This window comes from Camelus bactrianus, chromosome 6 (assembly GCF_048773025.1).
Source record: "Camelus bactrianus isolate YW-2024 breed Bactrian camel chromosome 6, ASM4877302v1, whole genome shotgun sequence".
Classification (NCBI taxonomy): Eukaryota; Metazoa; Chordata; class Mammalia; order Artiodactyla; family Camelidae; genus Camelus; species Camelus bactrianus.
The window spans coordinates 25108536-25126624 of record NC_133544.1 but is presented as its reverse complement, the minus strand read 5'-3'; the positions used below and the strand labels follow the sequence as shown (position 1 = coordinate 25126624).

Sequence of the window (18089 nt, the reverse complement as noted above, 5' to 3'; positions counted from 1 at the left end):
ATCTACTCAGATTTTCTGTTTCTCTTTTAGACAGTTTTGGTAGTTTGTGTGCTTCCAAGAATACATGAGGAACAAGGCTCTCAGCAAGACCAACCTGGTCCATCCCTGAAGGCGGAGAAGATCAGTGGGCTTGAGGAGAGGGATGTGGATGCAGCCTGGCAGGCCCAGTATTTTGGACTTTAGTGCAGTGAACAGCTAACCTGCATTTTTAAGGTCCTTCAGGCTGCTTTGCGAAGGATGTAGGGGATGGGAGAAGCACAGAGACCAGGGACGAGGCTGCCACAGTTGTCCAGGTGGGCTTGGTGGTGGCCTCAAAGGAGGGTAGGGGTGGACTTCAGATGTATTTTGGAAGCAGAACCCGTGGGATGTAGTGGTAGATTGAATGGGGAATGGAGGTCCTGAGGGTCTCAGGTCTCTGGCCTGAACTCAGGGTGGACAGTGGAAATGCCATTCCCTGAGATGGGCAAGGTGAATGCAGCAGGTGGGGGTGGACCAGGGGCTCAGGAGTTCTGCTTTGAACTTGAGATTCCTAAGTAAGTCATTTCAGGTCCTGAGGCTCAGACTCAACCTTGGGTAAAAAAGAAAGGAAAGGAAGCATCTTCTTCACAGGATTCTTTGAAAAATGTGGCAGGAGATTGGCTTCCCTTAAGCATGTAAGCTCTGCACAAGCCACAAATCTCTTCCTCAGTTTGACTCTGGGACTTGCTCTTGTTCCCCTCTTCACCCATGTGGTCTGGCAGTTCTGGGCCTGGGGGCAGGGATGATTTCATGCTAGGTAAAGGTCTCTGCCCTGTCTTTGGACTTTCCCAAGGAAACCTCCCCCAGAGGTATCTGACCCTCAGAACTCTTAACTACCTACAGACAGGCAAATCTGCTGGCCCGCTGTCTGGCCTGACCCTGCCAAGGCTTGAGACCAGTGCCCCCCAGCACATGTCCCCTGTTTGATGCCTGTCCACACTTCACCCTACCTCCTGGGAGGATGGTCACTGCCGCCTCCCAGTCCTGGGCTCCCTTTCAGCTGTCTTGTTCTCCAGACACCGGTTCTCCTGACAACTCCCTGTCTCCAGGGGTTCCTCCCTGACCCAGGATTTAGCCCAGGGCCACCCATCATCCTAACACCTAGATAAGATGTCAGGAGTTCTTGGCAATGAGACAATGTTTCTGGGAAGCCAGTCTTTACGGAGGGCAGCTGGCATTGCTCTTCCCTGGCTCCCTGGGAGACTGGTCCAGTTCTGTCCTGGATGTAGAACACAGCACAGCTCCCTGCAGACTGGGGCAGAACAGAGACTAGTTTGTTGCCTCCCACCCCTAAATGACTGGGGTGCTACAAGTAGATATGGTAAGCTGACACTTGATGGAGATGACAAAAAATTGCTTTTCTGCCCTGTTCCACAGCCCCAGGACTCCTCAGAAGAGTGATGAGGTGGACATAAAGAAAGCATTTCTATGTATCATCTATGTGGGTCTGTATAGATCCCTGGGTGGCAGAATGAGACTTAAGTTTAGGAACTTATTTGCCTGGCTGATTTAAAAATATTTAAAATAAACATTGTTGTCCTTATCATATACTAAGGACACACAACCTGACTTTTCCTCACGCAGGTTTGTATCCATTCACTTGAAACTCTCAGTAGCCTTCATCTCTGAGATGAGTGAAGGATAAGGGTATACCTTCCCTCTAAGAACAGCTTTCTTTTGGCAGAGTTTCTGCAAGGAAGAATGCTGAGTATTTGAGTACTAAGAAGAGAAACAGCACTGGGAACAAGTTCAAGGCAGAGGAAATAGCAAATGCAAAGACCCTGAGTTAGGAACTAACTTGGTCTCTAAATTAATTGTCAGCAGATGCAATTGTGAAAAAGGTTTCGGAGATGAAGGAGCTTGTAAGGATGAAGCAAATCAGTGAGGCAATGCAGTCACCAAAAAGGCTCAGGGAGCTTCAGCTATATTGACAAAAGGACAGAAATTAAACCAGAGAGGGAGTCCTTCCACACCCGAACCCCACAATTTAAAATACCCCCAAGGAGTGGGAGTCAGGGGGATCCTCAGGAAGACAGATGTCCCCTTAGCCTAAGGAAGAGCTTTCTTCAGTTAGAGAGGTCTGAGGATGGGCGGTCCTGATGGCTAGAGGTGTCTGAACAGAGGCCAGAAGACCTCTTGGCAGGATATGGTTGGGTAGATTCAAGTATGGGAAGGTTTCTGAAGCAGATGACAACCCTGACAGTCTGTTTAAGCCCCATGAGAAGGGCTGCCACGGGCCTTCCAAATGCTGACATCCTGTAGGTCCCTAGGGAGGCTTCTCCGGGGACTGCACATGCCATTCAACCTAGTTGGGTGCCCACTAGAGTTCTCTCAGCTCGGCGCCTGGACATGCCGCTTTAGCACCCCTACTCAGCAGAGCTAAGAACAGGCTCGAGGCCTCCATGCCAGCCAAGCCATGGAGGGAGGGCGGAAGACTTCAGTCACCCAGAGACTCCCACCCCCCCACATCTGTGATCATTTTCAGTGGTACCAATAGGCATTAAATAACCTTGTCTTATAGAGAAAATCATTTCCTTTCTGGTTCCCATTCCAGCTCTCCAAATCTACTACGGGGAAGATTCTTGGTTGGGTGCTAGCATGTCTAACTCCTCTGTAACATCCCTTAACAGGAGAGCAAGCCTCAGGCTCAGTCTTTGCAGGCAAGGTATCGATCGCGCTGCCATTTCATAATGCTGTTAATATTCTTTTGTGCAGTTACTTTCTACTTATATTAAGTGTAAACTTTCCTTTAAAAATGCATTTAAAGTAAAGAAATGAATTAACTTAAAAATACTAAGTAACTAACAGTACAAGTACGGGGATCTGGCAAAAATCATGAAGGTGATGCCTGACAATTGAACTTTAGGGAACATTGTTCTGGATTAAGGGCTACAGGCTCTATAACTTTCCATCTAATGCTTTTGTGATTCTGGAGTTTTGTCTGCTGAACTTGTTTTTCCCTAATATAGATTATTAAAAAAAAATCAACTTATTTTATTTAGCTGACTGATGAGAAAGGGAATTATTTTCATCTGGGCTAATAAAGAAAAACAGAAGGGCCCTCAAGGTCAATGGCTCAGGGACAACTGGCAATTGTGAAGTGGGGAAACGCAAGTGAAGTGAAGAACCCTGGGCAGAAGGTTCCAGCACAGTGGAGAGTGCTGCTCCCTCCCCTCAGGCTCTCAAGTATAAGTCAGAGAGCCAATTAAAAAGATCACCTTGTGATGGAGAAGAAAGAGAAAGAGGGAAGGTTTCAAGTTTTTTAAAAAAAGTTTATCTTTTCTTTTTCAAAAAGTTATAAAATTTAAACAATCGATTAAAGTTAAAAACCTATGGTTGCAAAACTGAACTGATCTAAAAGATTTCTGGATCTCTTGACTCCAAGTCCAATACTCTCTCCATTTTGACCCTTCATTTCTTGTAGCTCCCATACTTTCAGGTTTTTCTTTAGTGTAATCAGCATTTCAAGTGTGCAAAGCTCTGGCTGAAGCAGCAGGAGGAGCCTTGGCAGGACTGTGTCCCATGAAGGTTGCATGTGGGCTGAGCCCACTGCTGCCAGAGCTCCCCACACAGGACCCATGATGCAAACCTGGGCCTCATTCCTCACCCCATCAGCCCTCCTGGTCTCTCCTGGGGACTCAACCTCCAAGAGCTTGGCTCTCCTTCTGGTGGCCAGCCACATCCTTGGCTTCATTCCATTTTGATTCTGGTCAGCTCCCACCTTCCTTCTCCACAGAGTTTCAGAACCAAGGAGTGAAACTACAAGAGACCATCACCACACAGAAATCAGGCTGCCCGGGCTGTGACAATAGGAGGTCAAAGATCCCTGCCCTCTCTCCCACCCCCATTCCCTGTTTTGAGGGGCTTCTGGCCTTGGCCAGGCCTAGCCTTTGGGTTCTTCCTCCTCCTGAAGCCATCCCATGGGCACGGGTACCTTCTCAAGGCTGCGCCGATGCCCCACGCTGACAAATGTCATGCCCAGCTGCTGGCCGACGCGGTAGAGCTCGCTCTCCACCTCCTCAGTCAGGGCACTGGTGGCTTCATCAAGCACTGAGGGCAGAACCCAGTGGGAAGAGATGGGAGTCCTGTTCCAGACCCACCTCTGCTTCTCCCCAACCCACAGCCACCTCCAGTTGGGACCTGGGGGGGTGCTGAAAGCTGCTCTGGCTTACAGGAGCCCTGCCTTAGGGAAAGCATGGGCCAAAGGCACGGAGGATAAGGCTTTGTCTGGGAAGCCTTCAGCCAGTGGCAGGACAAAATCCCTCAGCTTTCTAGAGATAAGCACCAACCACTGCCTAGGATCACTCAAGCCAGGGAATCCTAGTTCCCCCAAGGATGTCAGTTCTTGGAAAAGTCCACACCTGCCACCCTCTGCCAGGCATAGTTGGGAGGAATGGCCACTCACGGATGGCAGAGCCTGAGGAACATAAAATCAGAAGCCCTCTCAAGGCTGGCTCCAGCTGCTGCACTGGCTTAAGAATCAGCAGTTTAACATTTATCTGAAGATGCCAAGCACCGCTGCCTCGTGGGCAGAGCCCTGCCGTCCACTCCTGCATGGACAGAGATGCCCAGCCATGCACAGGTATGCTCTCCTCCCCGTACAAATGCCTCTCCAGGTATACACACGCTGCTACACCAGTGAGCACGCACAGTACCTGGCTGGAACATGCACCTACAGGGTGAACCATACCTGCATACTTTGGCTGCAGGTAGAAGAGCCGGGCAAAGGAGAGCCTTTGCATCTCTCCCGGGGACAGAACATCATACCTGAGGAAAGGGAGCGAGAGGCCTTCTGGAGGAAGGAGGATATAGCTTGGCTTTTGCACACAATAGGTCTGGGCAGGAAGAGGGTCTCATTGCAGACAGGCTGCCCCAGGATGGACGTCACTCCCCTTTCCACCACAGCCCCGCTGCCCACACAAGGCAAGGCCAAAACTCTGCACCCAAGGACAAGAACCATGCCCCTGATGGACAAGCAAACCCTGGAATTTGGTGTCAGGAGCCATTCTGTCCCTTGACTGGGCCCCTGGAACCCACCGTCTTTGGGGAAGCTGGCTCTAGAGCACCCCGACCTCCTTCTTACCAGTTCCAATCAACCTGCTGGTCCAGACCCTCTGTCCTGGCCACCAAGCTGGACTGTAACACATCCAGAGGGAACGATGTCCGTGAAAGGGTCCATCCTCCATCCGTTTTCTGCCATCCTGAGGCACCTCCTCGGTCCCACCACGCACACCCAAGACAGATCTACCCCCGGTGGTGTACACAGTGGGGGCTGGGGGCGCAATCTGCCCCAAGCAGAGAGGAGCAGTCCATTGATTACACTGTTAAGATTTGCTGGAATGTGGTGACAATAAAAAGCAGGCTAACATAGTTTTATTATTGTTTTAAAATTTGCTAGATAGTGGACACTGCTTGTTACCTGTACCTGGCCGATAGCTTCCACTGCTACTTTACACGCCCACTCCCCCATCCCAGGTTCATACTTCCAGGCCTGGGCCAGGGACAGTAGAGCTGGCTCTGTGGCCCAGCACCTGCGGTCTGTGCTACCAGGTGAGCTTGGACCTTAGGGTCCCTGCCCTCACTTACCAGGCCTGCCAACTCCAAGAACCTCATGATCCTTTCATCATCTGTAGAACCTACAAAACACAGAAACCTTCTTCAAGAAGTCAGCTCCTCTGGGTAGCCACAATAAATGGGGCATATCATAGCAGAAGGGCAGGGGTGGGGGCCCCAGAATGTGGGCCAAGGCTCTGAAGTGACAGGTTACGGCATTAATAAACAAGACAAAGGTCAGGTGAAGGAAGTAATCCCTTCCTTTCCTCCAATGGCGGGGGGGTGGGGGTCTCTCTCTTCTAGGAGGGGAAGACAGAACAAGATGAGGTCAGCGTACAGACCCCAAAATAGAAAACAAAGGAGGAGAAGGAGATCCAACCTGAAACCAGCAGCCTGGCTGGGGCCCCTCCCAAAAGGCACAGGTGAGGCCACAGTCAAGCAGAGAAGGGACAATGGGACAGGAGGATATGCTCCGAGGAGGCCCAGCTCACCTGAGTCCGGGTAGATCTCCTTCAAGGGATATATCACCTGATAAAACAAAAATCACACGGACCTAGGACAAGGGCCAAGGAGAGGTGGGGCTGCACACCCTCCCTCAGAAACAGTCCCAGGAACTGTCTGAGGAGAGTAAGCAGCACCCTGGCTGAGGGTCTGGTGGGAGAGGCTGGGCTGGCAAACAGCAGGGCAGAGCCCCCAGGACCCAAGCTGGTGCTCAGCAAACGTGTGTGATATTTGGCTTATGGCCCCCAAAGGTTAACCTGCCCCCAGGAGTTGCTCTGAGTACATGGCCTGATCCATAGATACGAAGAAAACATCCTTAGAGCCAGGGAGTTCCTGGGCATGCGCCAATTTATACCCTGCCTGCTGTCCCAAGACTCTCTAGGCCGAGACCTAGCATACCACCAGGAGTCCCAGTGGGGTGGGAGGAGTGGGCCCTGGGCTGACCTGTTCTCGAAGGGTCCCGTCAGTGAAGAAGGGCTTTTGTGGCAGGAACAGCACCCCATGTGGTCCAAAGTCTGTCAGTATCTGCACTGAGCCTGCCGAACTCAGAGAAAACTCTATTTTGAGATCTCCAAGAAAAGGTAACTGCCCCTTAACTCCCTTTCCCCACCAAAAAAGGCTTGATTCTTACACACATACCCTCATAGGCCAAGGCTGGCTCACAGGCAGGGAAGGCTGGTTCTCACCTCGTGTGCTTGCCCAGAGGCCGCCCAGAACCCGGAGCAAAGAGGTCTTGCCCGTGCCTGTGTTGCCGGTGATAAGCAGGCTCTGCCCCTCGGAGATTTTCAGGCTCAGATCCTTGATTAAGGGTTTGTTAGACGAGGGGGCGGAGATGCAGACCCGCTCAAGGAGAAAAGCAGTGTCTGTTGGCTCTGCTTCTGGCCATCCTGGGCCTCTGGGGTCAGAGAAGGGAGAAGTGGAGAAGATGGTAGGGTCAGTATTGCTGGCGGTGGTGTGGGGGGTGTCCTTCTCCTTGGGGGGCACCACCTCTGGACTGGGGGGTTGCTATGGGCTGAACTATGGCCTCAAAATCATATGTTAAAGTTCCAACCCCTAGTACCTTAGAATGGAACTGCATTTGGAGAGTCTTTAGAGGCAATTACATCAAAATGAGGCCCTTGGGGGTAGGGCCCAAATCCAGTATGACTGGTGTCCTTTTAAGAAGAGGGAGAGACACCAGGGGTGCACAAGCACAGAGAAAAGGCCACGTAAGGACACCGTGAGAAGACAGCCATCTACAAGCCAAGGAGTAGGGCCTCAGGAGAAACCAACCCTGCTGACACCTTGATCCTGGACTTCCAGCCTCCAGAACTGTGGGAAAATAAACCTCTGTTCTTTAAGCTACCCAGTCTGTGGTGCTTTGTTATGGCAGCCTTAGCCAATGGAGATGGAGTTGGACACCTGTTCTGTGGCAGGCTGGGCAAAGTCCTGCCCATGACTGATCTTAATCAGCCTTAACAGCCATGAACCACAGCTAGTATCCTCACTTGGCGGGTGAGGAAACTGAGTGAGGAGGCTAAGTAACTTGCTCAAGGGTACAGAGCTGCGTCTGTTGAATTCTAACGCTGGTGGGTTTTCATGGCATCAGTGTGATTCCTGGTAAAAATGGGAGTGGAAATACTTAATACTTCTTGGAGTGTCTGGCTTTCCATAGATGCCCATCTGCCCCACAGAACAGCAACTCTGGATTCCTACAGTCCTCATAACCCCACCCCACCCCCACTTCCGGGCTCACAGTACATGAAGCTTTAATTGTGAATAGGGGCAACAGTTAAGGCATTAGCTCCTAAGAAGAGAGTTGAGTGTAGGCCCTGAAATTCAGCCTGTTTGCATTTTTGAAAGCTTACTCTGTGGCCACCATCCAAACACTTTCCACAAATGATTTCTGACCTTCATAACAACCTTTAGAGGAAGGTTTCATTAATGCCTCCTTTATAGGGATGAAGAAACTCGGACACAGAACAGTTAATTTACCCAAAACAAGGAGGACAGGAAACAATTCCTTGATGCACAGAAAGGTCAGAAACATCACAGAGCCTGCAAAATATACAAATAAAGATACCTCTGGGTCTGAGTGAGGCATGGGGGACAAAGAGCAGACACGCCCCAGGGAAAGGGGCAGGCGGCAGGGCTCAGGGGGAGGAGGAGGGAGCAAAGGCAGAGGAGGGATACTATTCTGATTCTTGTTTTATCTCAGGCCCAGGCAGTGTGTGTGCTTTGCTTCCATCAGCTGGGGGTTGGCGTAAATTAACACAGATGCCAGAACAACAACACTGACTGTGAACGTTTACAATGTACCTGGCACAAGACAGAGATTTCTTTCATTTACTCTGTACAACTCTGCTGCCCAGCTAGGAAAGGGCCAGGCTCCTGGGTGAACCCAGGTCGGGCGTTTCCACAGCCTGAAATCTCAACCACTGCACTGAACGGCCAGCCCAGCGCTCACCTGTCCAAGTTCCACTCACTCTCGTCCAGGATATCATCATCCTTCGATTTCAGGGACATGTCCAGCAGGGTCTCCTGAAGCTCCCCGATCCTGGGCAAGAAGTGAAACCTGAGGAGGGTCTGGGGGCCCAGGTGAAGGTGTTACACCTTTTTCTCTCTCATGCCCACTAGTGTATGGTGACTTTTTCTGCTCCTTTTTCACTCAGCTACTTCTCCCAGTAGCACATGCTCTGCTCAGGACCTGAGGGGTCAGATGCAGCCTCACCTGTGTGTGTAACCAGCCACGTCGGAGAGTGTGGTGGAGAGGTCGATGAGCCGGGTGAAGCAGTTGGTGAGGTACAGGCACACAAAGGCATTCTGGACAGGACGGAGGGCAGTGAGTGCAGGGCTTGACTCCGAGACCCTGGCACGTGGGTTCCCAGGAGGGGTTCTCACCTTGCTGACCAGGCTGCTGAGCTCCGTGGGGCTCAGGTCTCCATAGACGCCACTAAAAATGGGGATTGCGATCACGACGTAACTCAGGATGCCGCCCAGATAGTCAAACATGTTGATGCCGACTGGGGAAGACAGAGAGACCCAGGATAGGAGACCCCGGAACCATTCAAGTGCTCTGAGGGGAATGGGAAGCCAAGCAGGGTCAAGCTGTTCCCTAGATCCTCACTCACCTGAGGTTGCCTCATGGCAAAGGCAAACTGATCAGCACAGAGAGGAGAGGGAGGTGTAGGGAGGGAAGTAGACTGTCCCCACCCTGTGGGTCCTGCCTCCCAGGGCTCCCTCCACCTACTGTACAGCCAGAGCTCCTTGGATATCAGCTCCCTCTGGGTCTGAAGGAGTCTCTGCAGCCTGCGGTCTGTCCTCATGTGCTCCACGTGCCCAGCTCTGATGAGAAAGGCTGGGGTGTCCATGGGGCCTGGAGAGCCTCAGCCCGGCTAGGGGGCCCCCGTGCCTCCTCATGCTCCTTTAGAGACCAAGCCCACCCAAGTGATCTTCCCCTCAGACCCTTTTGGCACTAGCAGCCAGTCATTGCTTCAACCATTCAACATGGTATTGTCTGTGGAAAGAACAGGAATTCTAGACTGAGCAGATCTGCCTCAAATCCCGGCTCTGGCCAGTTACTAGCACTGACAGGTTACTTAAGCCTCTGAGTCTCAGTTTGCTCATCTATAAAATGGAGCTTACAATACCTACATAATAGGTTAGAGTGCGAATTCCTGAATTCAAGGTGCCAGGCACATGAGGGGCTCCCGGTAAATAATAGCTGATATTATTAAACAAATATACACGGAGCAGTCACTAGGTGGCAGGCTCGGTGCTGGTCAGCCAGTGAGACAGGCGGATAAAACAGTCCCTGTCCTTCAGGAGCAACCAGTTCAAGGGGCAGGCAGATGCACTGCATTCCTTCCCTGGAATGCGGAAGGCGTTACGCAAGCAGTGTCTTCAGGGCTATGGAAGCAAACAAGCTTGACCCCAGGGGAGGCTGGGAAAGCACCCAGAGAAGGTGACTTGGAACTTCAAGATGGGCAGAAATTCTCCAGGTAAAAAAGATGGGGGGAGGACAGGAAACATTTCAGATTTTGCATCAAAAAGGACAGCAAGGCTGCAGAAGAACAAACTCAGGGCCCCAGGAACCAACCTGTTTTCTCCAGAGGCCAGAGTTTCATGAGCCAAGGCTGCAGAATCTAAGAACAACTTAGCACACCCTTCTCTACCTGCCCCACAGAACCAATCCTTCTCAAAGATTCCTGGTATTCTTGGTGCCTCCAAGTGGTGGCAGCTGCAAACCGCAGTGGAGAGGGACAGAAGAGCAAAGTCCCAGGGCTATTAGATCCAGGTCATCCAAGGAGTAACCGCCACTCCTTAAACACAAACCCCTGGGCCCGTCCAAACACTGAGTCCAGAGTCCTTACAAGAGGCAGAGCCCAGGGACCTGCCCTGGCCCGGAGGGGGGAAGGAATGGGATTTCACAACACTGCTGTCAGGAGATCCCTATGCTCCACTTGGAGTGTCTGTAGGGAGCAGGTCTCCCGATCTGAGAGGCTCCATCCCCTCCCATGCTACAGAGACAAAGGATCAGCATTGGACATTAGGTACTCGCAGAAAGTCATTTTAGATACAGAAAAGCAGAGGCAGAAGCAATGCTTTACAGTCATTAGCAAGATTCAATCATTTCACTCTCACAACAAATTTAGGCCCAATGCTAGGCCACTAAAAAGGAACGACCGTTTCAGAAGCAAAGCCATGGACCTCAGGACAAGGCAGACACGGACAGCGAGAGATAATGCGGAGAGGGTCACAGCCAAGTGTGAGGCGGCTGGCCCCCAGGCTCAGTGATGATAGGAGGCTTGTACAATTCATCTTTCCTTCTCCGCCAGCTCCACAACCAGCTCTGACAAGGCAGAACGGGAACTATCCCCACTAGACTCACCTGAAAAAGGCAGCAGGCTCAGCATTCACTCGGATCTGCATGTGCTTGAACCTGGGCAGACCACAAGGAAATGTGTGCTGACAATAGGCAGGACTGGTCCCTCTCCTTTCAGAGTCCTGATCAAGAAGACCTCCATGCAAAGAGGGGCCTGGCTCCACCTAGAAACTGTGGCTGCCTCAGCTCAACCCTACCCTGGACTGTCACAAGGTAGGAGATTCCAGGCCAGGGTCGGGTGGTGGGAACCCTGCAGACATGGCACCCCTCGCCCTCTCCAAAGAGGACAGGTACATGCCTGCCATAGCACCTCCTCCTCCCAGGGCCAGGTCTGAAGGAGGGGGCCAAGAAGTGCAGAGTAAGGACTGGATCCACTGGCTGACCTGAATCAGGGTGGCTGGGACAGAAGCAAGTGAGAAGGCCAAGGGACAATGATCATGATGGCCAACCAGACACCGTTCTCAGTGCTTCTCACAAAGCACTGTATAATCTCATAAATCCTCCACTGTATAATCTCATAAATCTTCAGTGTATAATCTTATAAATCCTCACAATTCTCTCCCTTGGTAACAGTACCATCCCCATTTCTGAGATGGGAAAACTGATATTTAGAGAAGCTAAAGACCTCGCCCAAGAGCATGTGACTAGTGCCTGGTATAACTGGAATATGAACTTAGACAGTCTTTCTCCTGGTCCCTTAACCACTGTGCCCAGCCCAGAAACTTCAAGCAAGGGAGACACACCTGAAATCCCCTTCCAGCTTCTCTTGCTGCATCAGCTTCGCCACAATGGGACCCATCAACATTTTGTTCATCATGGTTCCCAGGATGAAATACCCGAAGATGCTCACAGGACCAAGCCAGCCTGTGCTGAAAGGCAGAGAGGAGAGTGTGGGAAGCTACATATTCCCGCAGGCCTCAGCCCTGACTCCAGCCTCCTTTTGTGCAGCCGTTGTCCTATCTCAGACCCCTGGGGGACCTCTGGTACCTTGTCTAAGCTGTCAGGGGGCCTCGAATCCCTGTGACTTTGACACAACACAGGATCAAAGGGAGGGCAGGGGCTCAAGCATGCCGGGTAGACTTCTTGGGGTACAGGTGGGAAGGAGGGAAGACTAGCCTCTGTTTTTTTTGGGGGGGTGGGTAATTAGGTTTATTTATTTATTTATTTTAATGGAGGTACTGGGGATTGAACCCAGGACCTAGTGCATGCTAAGCACGTACTCTACCACTGAGCTATACCCTCCCCCTCATCTAAGACTATCCTCTCTTAGACCCTGACCTAGGAGAGCTGACTCCCACCCAATGTGTGAGGGACTTTGCAGAACTGCCAGGCAGGGGAGGAGAAGGGACTCTGGCAAGAGAAGCATCACCTTTGGAAGCACTGATAGGTGTAGTAGATGAGGGTGAAGGGGGAGATGATCAGCTTGCTGGCCATGCTGCTGAGCTGCCGGCAGAACCGTTCCACGTCCTGGCTGATGCGCTGGTCCCTGGAGGCAACGACATAGTGACTGGACCCAGGGAGCTGGGCTCAAGGGTTGAGAAAGATAAGACAGTTCCATGTTACCTTGTTTTCAGACCTTGCCTTTCAGTGTTGCCAGCAACGACCCCATGAGAAGATGGGACCCAGACAAAGGCTGGTTTTCTAGAGGCAGTGAAACCTTTAGCATCTTCAAACAGGGTTCTGGAGAGTTGCTTCTTATAGTGCTTCAGTTTACCCCTCAGAAAAAGTGGCAACTGAAAGGTACAGCACCCAAGGGTCCTGAGCCAGTTGAGCAGAGCCAAAGAAAGACCTGAGTCTCTGAATGATCAGGAAAGCTATCCCATTTATCTCCCTCCTCCAGTCTCTCTCTTCCAATCCTGAGCCTGCCCCCATTTCAGCTATTAGGCTGTGGAAGCTCTGTGCAGGTTAAGCCAGAGAAGAGGCCTAGAAGTTAAGAAGCAGCAGAGTCTCCCAAGAATCTATGCTTCAAAACTCAGCTTGAGCTGAGGAAAGGTTACCTCAGGCAACAAAGTGCTTGGGAGGGTGGGGAGTGAGAGTGAAGAGAGACTCCATACATCCTATCACACCACCAGGGCCACAATGACTCCAATTCCCAGAGAGATGTGACCTTGGGCAAGTTACTTGCATTCTCTGGGCCTCAGTCTCCTCACCTGCAAGATAGCAATGGCTAACTTACATCAGCCCCCTTGCTATGTGCCAGGCACTGTATGTGTGCATTACAGGCACACGGACGTGAATTGTACCATTTCATCCTCATTACATCCTTTGAGACAGGAACTATTATTATCCTCATTTTACAGAAAGGGAACCTGGGGCTTAATGAGCTGAGATGACAGAATGGGGATTGGAATCTCAGAGTGAGTCCTAGAGAGCAGTAATTTTTTACTGCTGAAAACCAGAAACCTGGTTTTCTAGCTTTTTCTACCAAAGACACTTCCTTCAGACGGTGCCTTTGCTGGAAGCCCAGGATATGAAATGGACAAAAGGGAGCTACTCTTGGCTTCTTCTTTTTAGTTCCCTGTCCTCAGACCTGCAGCCCCTCCAGGGTCCTCTGCAGAACACCCTCCCACCCCTGCCCATGGCTCTGGGCAGCAACATTTGTAGGTAACTGTAGATGATCTCATGCGGTCTGCCACGGCGACTCTCCAGGACTGAGCCAGTTGGAAGAACCATGCAGAGGGTAGCAAGGACCGAGAGGGGGCGCCTACGGGTTATCGATGTTGTCCTGCAGCACGTTGAGGGTGTAGTACACGCGGCCCCGGAAGTAGAGGCGGTGGAGGTGCTCCGTGAGGCCCTTCCTCCAGCTCACATACAGCAGGTTGCAGGTGAACTGGTCAAAACTCTTCAGCTGTGCAGTGGGGGAGGCAAGGGGAAGGGAGAGATGCAAGTCTTCCTGTGAGTCTCAGAGCCAAGCTCAGGCTGGCGGAAAGCCTGTTGACCGGGTCCCAGCCCACTTGACTGTGTACTCAGCACTTCGGCCTGCTAAAGCATCAAGCCATGGGATTCCTCATTCACTCATGTGTTCATTCCTTCTCCAAACACTGAAAAGCTTACCAAAAGCAAGGCCCTCTAGCTGCCCCCCATACATTGTACTCTTACTCTGAGAGCAGATGAGCTTCTGGAGATTAGAGGACAACATCTTCTTCTTTATTTTATTTTATTAACATTTTTTATTGAGTTATAATCATTTTACAATGTTGTGTCAAATAGGGGACAATATCTTCTATTCCACTTAAGGTCTTACTTTTCTGTCCCCTAAAACTTGGAATAGGGTTCTATATACACAGGTGCTTACTGACCAAAGACCCATCAAAAGTTGTCAAAATGTGATGAGATGTGGCTTCCTCAAGAAAACAGGTAGTGCAGCCTGACAGAGAACATTAGGCTGAGTCCTAGCAGAGCCCTGACTCTCACCATTCCATTTATGGAACATCTATATGCTAAGCACACAGGAAATAACAAGGAGCTCACAGTCTAGCAAGGAAACAATCACAAGGGTGTAAGGAATGTCAGAGCAGAGGTAAACTCAAAGTATTAGTATTTGAAGGGAGAGAGTTTGGTGGAGGAAATATGAAAGAGAAAGTTGAAGAGGACTTGAAGGAGATGACAGTGGAGGAAACGTGAAAAGTGAGCAGATGTAAAGCAAGTGAACAAGGGGTGGGGAAACGAGGCCATTATGCAAGAAAGCAACAGGTGCAAAGGCTGGGAGATGTGACATGTGCCAGGGTCAGTCACAGCTTCGGCCACCCCCGACCCGGGACAGCAGTAGCTCTGGCTGCTGAGCCCAATTTTTCTGAGCTCTCTGAAGCAAGGGTTCTGTGAATGGAAGGGACAATGATCAATGATCATTTCCACTAATGCTGAATTAAACCAGAACCCTGTGGTCTAGCCCTAAGAGCTTAAAATACTTGGGGAATTGGTCTCATGTGGGCCATCAGCAAGATCAATGCCCTGCCTAGAATTCTGACCCCACGTTCCCAGAAAAGGGAGGGAATATACACCCACAGCTTGGTTCCTGCTTCCTGGTGGCCAAGCCCCACTGGGCATTCCACCCATTCTAGGCTGGAGACGAACAGAGACACAGGCAGAAGCCCTTACCATGGACTCGAGGACGATGAGCATGACAGCCAGGAATGTCAGGGTCTTAAACCCATCCAAGTCTTTGTTTCCTAGGACCCCAAAGTACTGACTGGGAATCAAGCCAACCTGGTAGATCACCAGTTGTTCTGGGGGGAGGGAGAGGAGTCAGGAATCAGTGATGAGGGGTGATAAAAGACAACTGGGGGCGTGCTCTTGAGTCCTTGCCCTCTCAATACCCCACAAAGGACAAGGACCCCACATCAGGGCTGCCCTCCCCCCATTAGCCTCGTTCAACCACTCACCCAGTAGGGCCACACACAAAAGGGTCAGGAATATCAAGGAATTCTGTGATGACCAAGAGGGAAACAACACTTTCTGTATCTGCAGGAACCGCTGGAGAAATTGCAGGTCTAACCTGGGCCTGAAGAAGAGAAGCAGGAGAAGCAGAGACAAGCCTAAGAAAACAATTGAGTCTTAGAGAGCAGTTACCTACCAAGTTCATCTGCGTTGTTCTGTGGGGGAAGTCCAGGCCATGCAGAAAGAATGGTTTACAAAAAGTGAAGATGATAGGCTAAAAACCCAAAGCTCCATTGTAGGTTGTGAAAGAAGACTTAAATAGAGCTTGCACGACGATGTCAGTGTAACACACCACTTAAAACTAGGAGTTCTCTGAGTAACTTTATATGGAAATATAAAGGTCCATGAATGGCTTAGGGCAATTGTGAGAAACAGTAAAGAAGAAGGAAGACCTAAATCATCAAGTTATTAAGACATATCCTATTACAGGGCTGGAATAATAACAATGTGTGGTATTAATACATGAACAAAAAGATGAATGAAACAGAGAGACCAAAACCAAAAAAATCACCTATGTTTACAGGCACATAATAGAGGAAAACTCAAATAGTTTATAGAGGTAGATGTAATAGATAGATATAATAGATATGATGGAGGTTATATCACAAGAATGGACATATTAAACACATATTATGTGCCAACACCACATACTGTGTGCCCAGTAGGTCTACACATGTTCTACATGTATTAATTGATTTACTCACTGCAACCTTAAAAGATGGAGACTATATCCTACTTTTCAGATGAGGAACTGAGGCTAAGGAAGTTGCCCTGTCAGCCACCTGGTAAGTGGCAGCCTTAGGGTTTGAACGCAGGCAGCCTGGCTCCGAGAATCTGTGCTCTTAACAACAGTACATGGCTTCTCTAATTTTTAATTATTAATGAAGTTATTATTAATTGAAAATGGTGGAGGAAAATTTAGGTCACTACTTCAAACTATTTACAAAAATAAACTCTAAAAACTTCAAATGGACTAAAAATCTAAGTGTGAAAAGTAACACTAGTTAGTTAGTAAAATGTAGAATATCTTGAGGGAAATAGAGGTTTTTCACAATTATAAGACCCTAAACCAGAAACTAAAAAGGGAGAAAACAAATACATTTAACGTAGAATTAAATATTTTTGTTCAACACATTGCCACAGATTAAGTTAAAAGATGTGGAGAAGGTATTTTTAGAGTGGAAAACAAGGCAATACAATCTAGAGCATAAAGGAATTCCTGCAAGTCTGGAAGACAGGAAATCCACAGAAAAGGATAAAAATAGACAGTTCAGAAAAGAGGAAACACAAATGCTTAACACATGAAAATTAACACAATGGGATACCACCTTACACTCATTAGATTGATAAATATTAGAAAACCAAACAATACCAAGTGTTGGAAGGGGATAAGGTGGGTGAAACAGGAAACTTTATGCAATCTGTTGGGAAGTCGAGTGTGACCATTCCAGAGAAACAATTTAGTAGAATTAAATGTGCCCGAGCATCCTACCCTCGGGTGGACAAGCCAAAGTAAATCACACATATCCACAAAAGAGACAAGTGGTTAAAAACTGGAAGCAATCTAGGTGTCCTTCACTAGGGGAACGTGTAAGTAAAACGGGGTCTAATGCACTTAGGTAGCACCATGCAGCACTCAGAAGTGAAAACCAGATTACTATGGCAAGGATAATCTCAAAAACACAATATTGAGTAAAAAGGTTTTGTTTTGTTTTGTTTTGTTTTAAATGACAGCGTATTATCATTTATACGAATTCAAAACCACTGTATATTTTTTATGGTAACATATACGCAAACTTCTGTGGGTGACTGAGAAGGGGAGTGAAATGGATTGAGAATAAGGAACGAAAGTAGGAAGATAAAATAAAACACAAGAGGGGCCTTACACTGGCCCACAGTGGGCCAAGCACTGAGGATGTCCCTCTCGATTCCGTGCACTTGAGATTCTTTAAAAAACAAAACAAAGAAAAAAGCCAGATCCGAGGGACAGGACCTCACACCCAGAGAGCAGGGGCCGGCGGCCTCGAGTCTAAGGGGAGGTGGGGCCCCTTCGGGAGCTCGTCTTTCGCCGGGGCCGGGCTCTTGAGGCGGCGCGGACAAGGGCGGAAGGCAGCTGAATCCCTTCCCCACACGGCCCCGAGTAGGACGCCCCGAGGCCCGGCCCTCCTCCCCAGCCGCCCCGCTCACCTGGCGCCAGCCCCAGGAGCGGGCCTCCGGACCGCCATGACCCGGGACATCCGACAGACGCGTGAGCCCAGCAGCCCGGGGTCCGCTCCGGGTAGAGTCCGAAGGGCTCGCAGCCAGCCGAAGAGGGGCGGAGCCCCGGCCGCCGGCTACCACAGAGACAGACGGATAGAGAGGAAGGCCCCGGGCGACGCAGCCGCTCCCAGAAGCCACCGACTTCTGTAAAAAATCAAGAGTGCAGTCTGTCGACCCGGCACCTAGAGCGACCCCTTCTGGGTCTGGGAGGTTTCACCTTTGACGAGACGTAGCTGAGAATGTGACTGCTGTATTTCATGACAAGTGTTTTAAACTCTCAATATCCATGTTTCACACGTTCTCCCAAGGAAGCCAGAGTGATCTTTTAACAACATAAATCAGGCTTCCGACTGCAGTTAGAATAAAATCCAAACGTTTCCATGGCACGAATGACCCGGCCCTCTCCACTGGGTCTTCATTGAATGGCCACTTTATTTTGGGCTCAGGGTCTTTGCCT

At 50.0% G+C, this 18089-nt stretch overlaps 1 protein-coding gene across 5 annotated transcripts; it reads right to left on the bottom strand.

Annotated features, from left to right (window-relative positions):
* Nucleotides 1–3269: 3269 nt before the first annotated feature.
* ABCD4 (ATP binding cassette subfamily D member 4) lies at nt 3270–17774 on the bottom strand. Of its 5 annotated transcripts, none has more exons than XM_045522931.2 (20): nt 17561–17766; nt 15319–15437; nt 15035–15162; nt 13645–13784; nt 12306–12422; nt 11680–11805; nt 10943–10993; nt 9302–9475; nt 8953–9004; nt 8783–8874; nt 8519–8608; nt 8047–8109; nt 6759–6967; nt 6517–6608; nt 6063–6099; nt 5605–5654; nt 5102–5154; nt 4709–4785; nt 3953–4068; nt 3270–3777 (listed from the first exon to the last, which is right to left on the bottom strand). In XM_045522931.2, the coding sequence occupies exons 1-20, from the start codon at nt 17608–17610 to the stop codon at nt 3709–3711; spliced, it is 1905 nt and encodes a 634-aa protein (XP_045378887.2). In that variant the 5' UTR covers nt 17611–17766; the 3' UTR covers nt 3270–3708. The 5 variants fall into 5 exon arrangements, 4 of the variants coding, with proteins under 4 accessions (XP_045378887.2, XP_045378891.2, XP_045378896.2 ...); XM_045522935.2 differs by having other exon boundaries at nt 8953–9074; nt 9302–9396; nt 17561–17763; XM_045522940.2 differs by lacking the exon at nt 8047–8109 and having other exon boundaries at nt 17561–17768.
* Between the last annotated feature and the right edge of the window lie 315 nt (nt 17775–18089).

What these genes read in the sequence shown, in the direction of transcription:
- ABCD4 (XM_045522931.2), bottom strand. Translation starts at nt 17,610, where the DNA reads ATGTCCCGGGTCATGGCGGTCCGGAGGCCCGCTCCTGGGGCTGGCGCC. An exon ending in TCATCGTCCTCGAGTCCATG is followed by an intron (nt 13,785 to 15,034) that starts GTAAGGGCTTCT and finishes CCCACTGCACAG; the next exon opens with CTGAAGAGTTTTGACCAGTT. An exon ending in CAAGGAGCTCTGGCTGTACA is followed by an intron (nt 9,005 to 9,301) that starts GTAGGTGGAGGG and finishes CCCCATTTTTAG; the next exon opens with TGGCGTCTATGGAGACCTGA.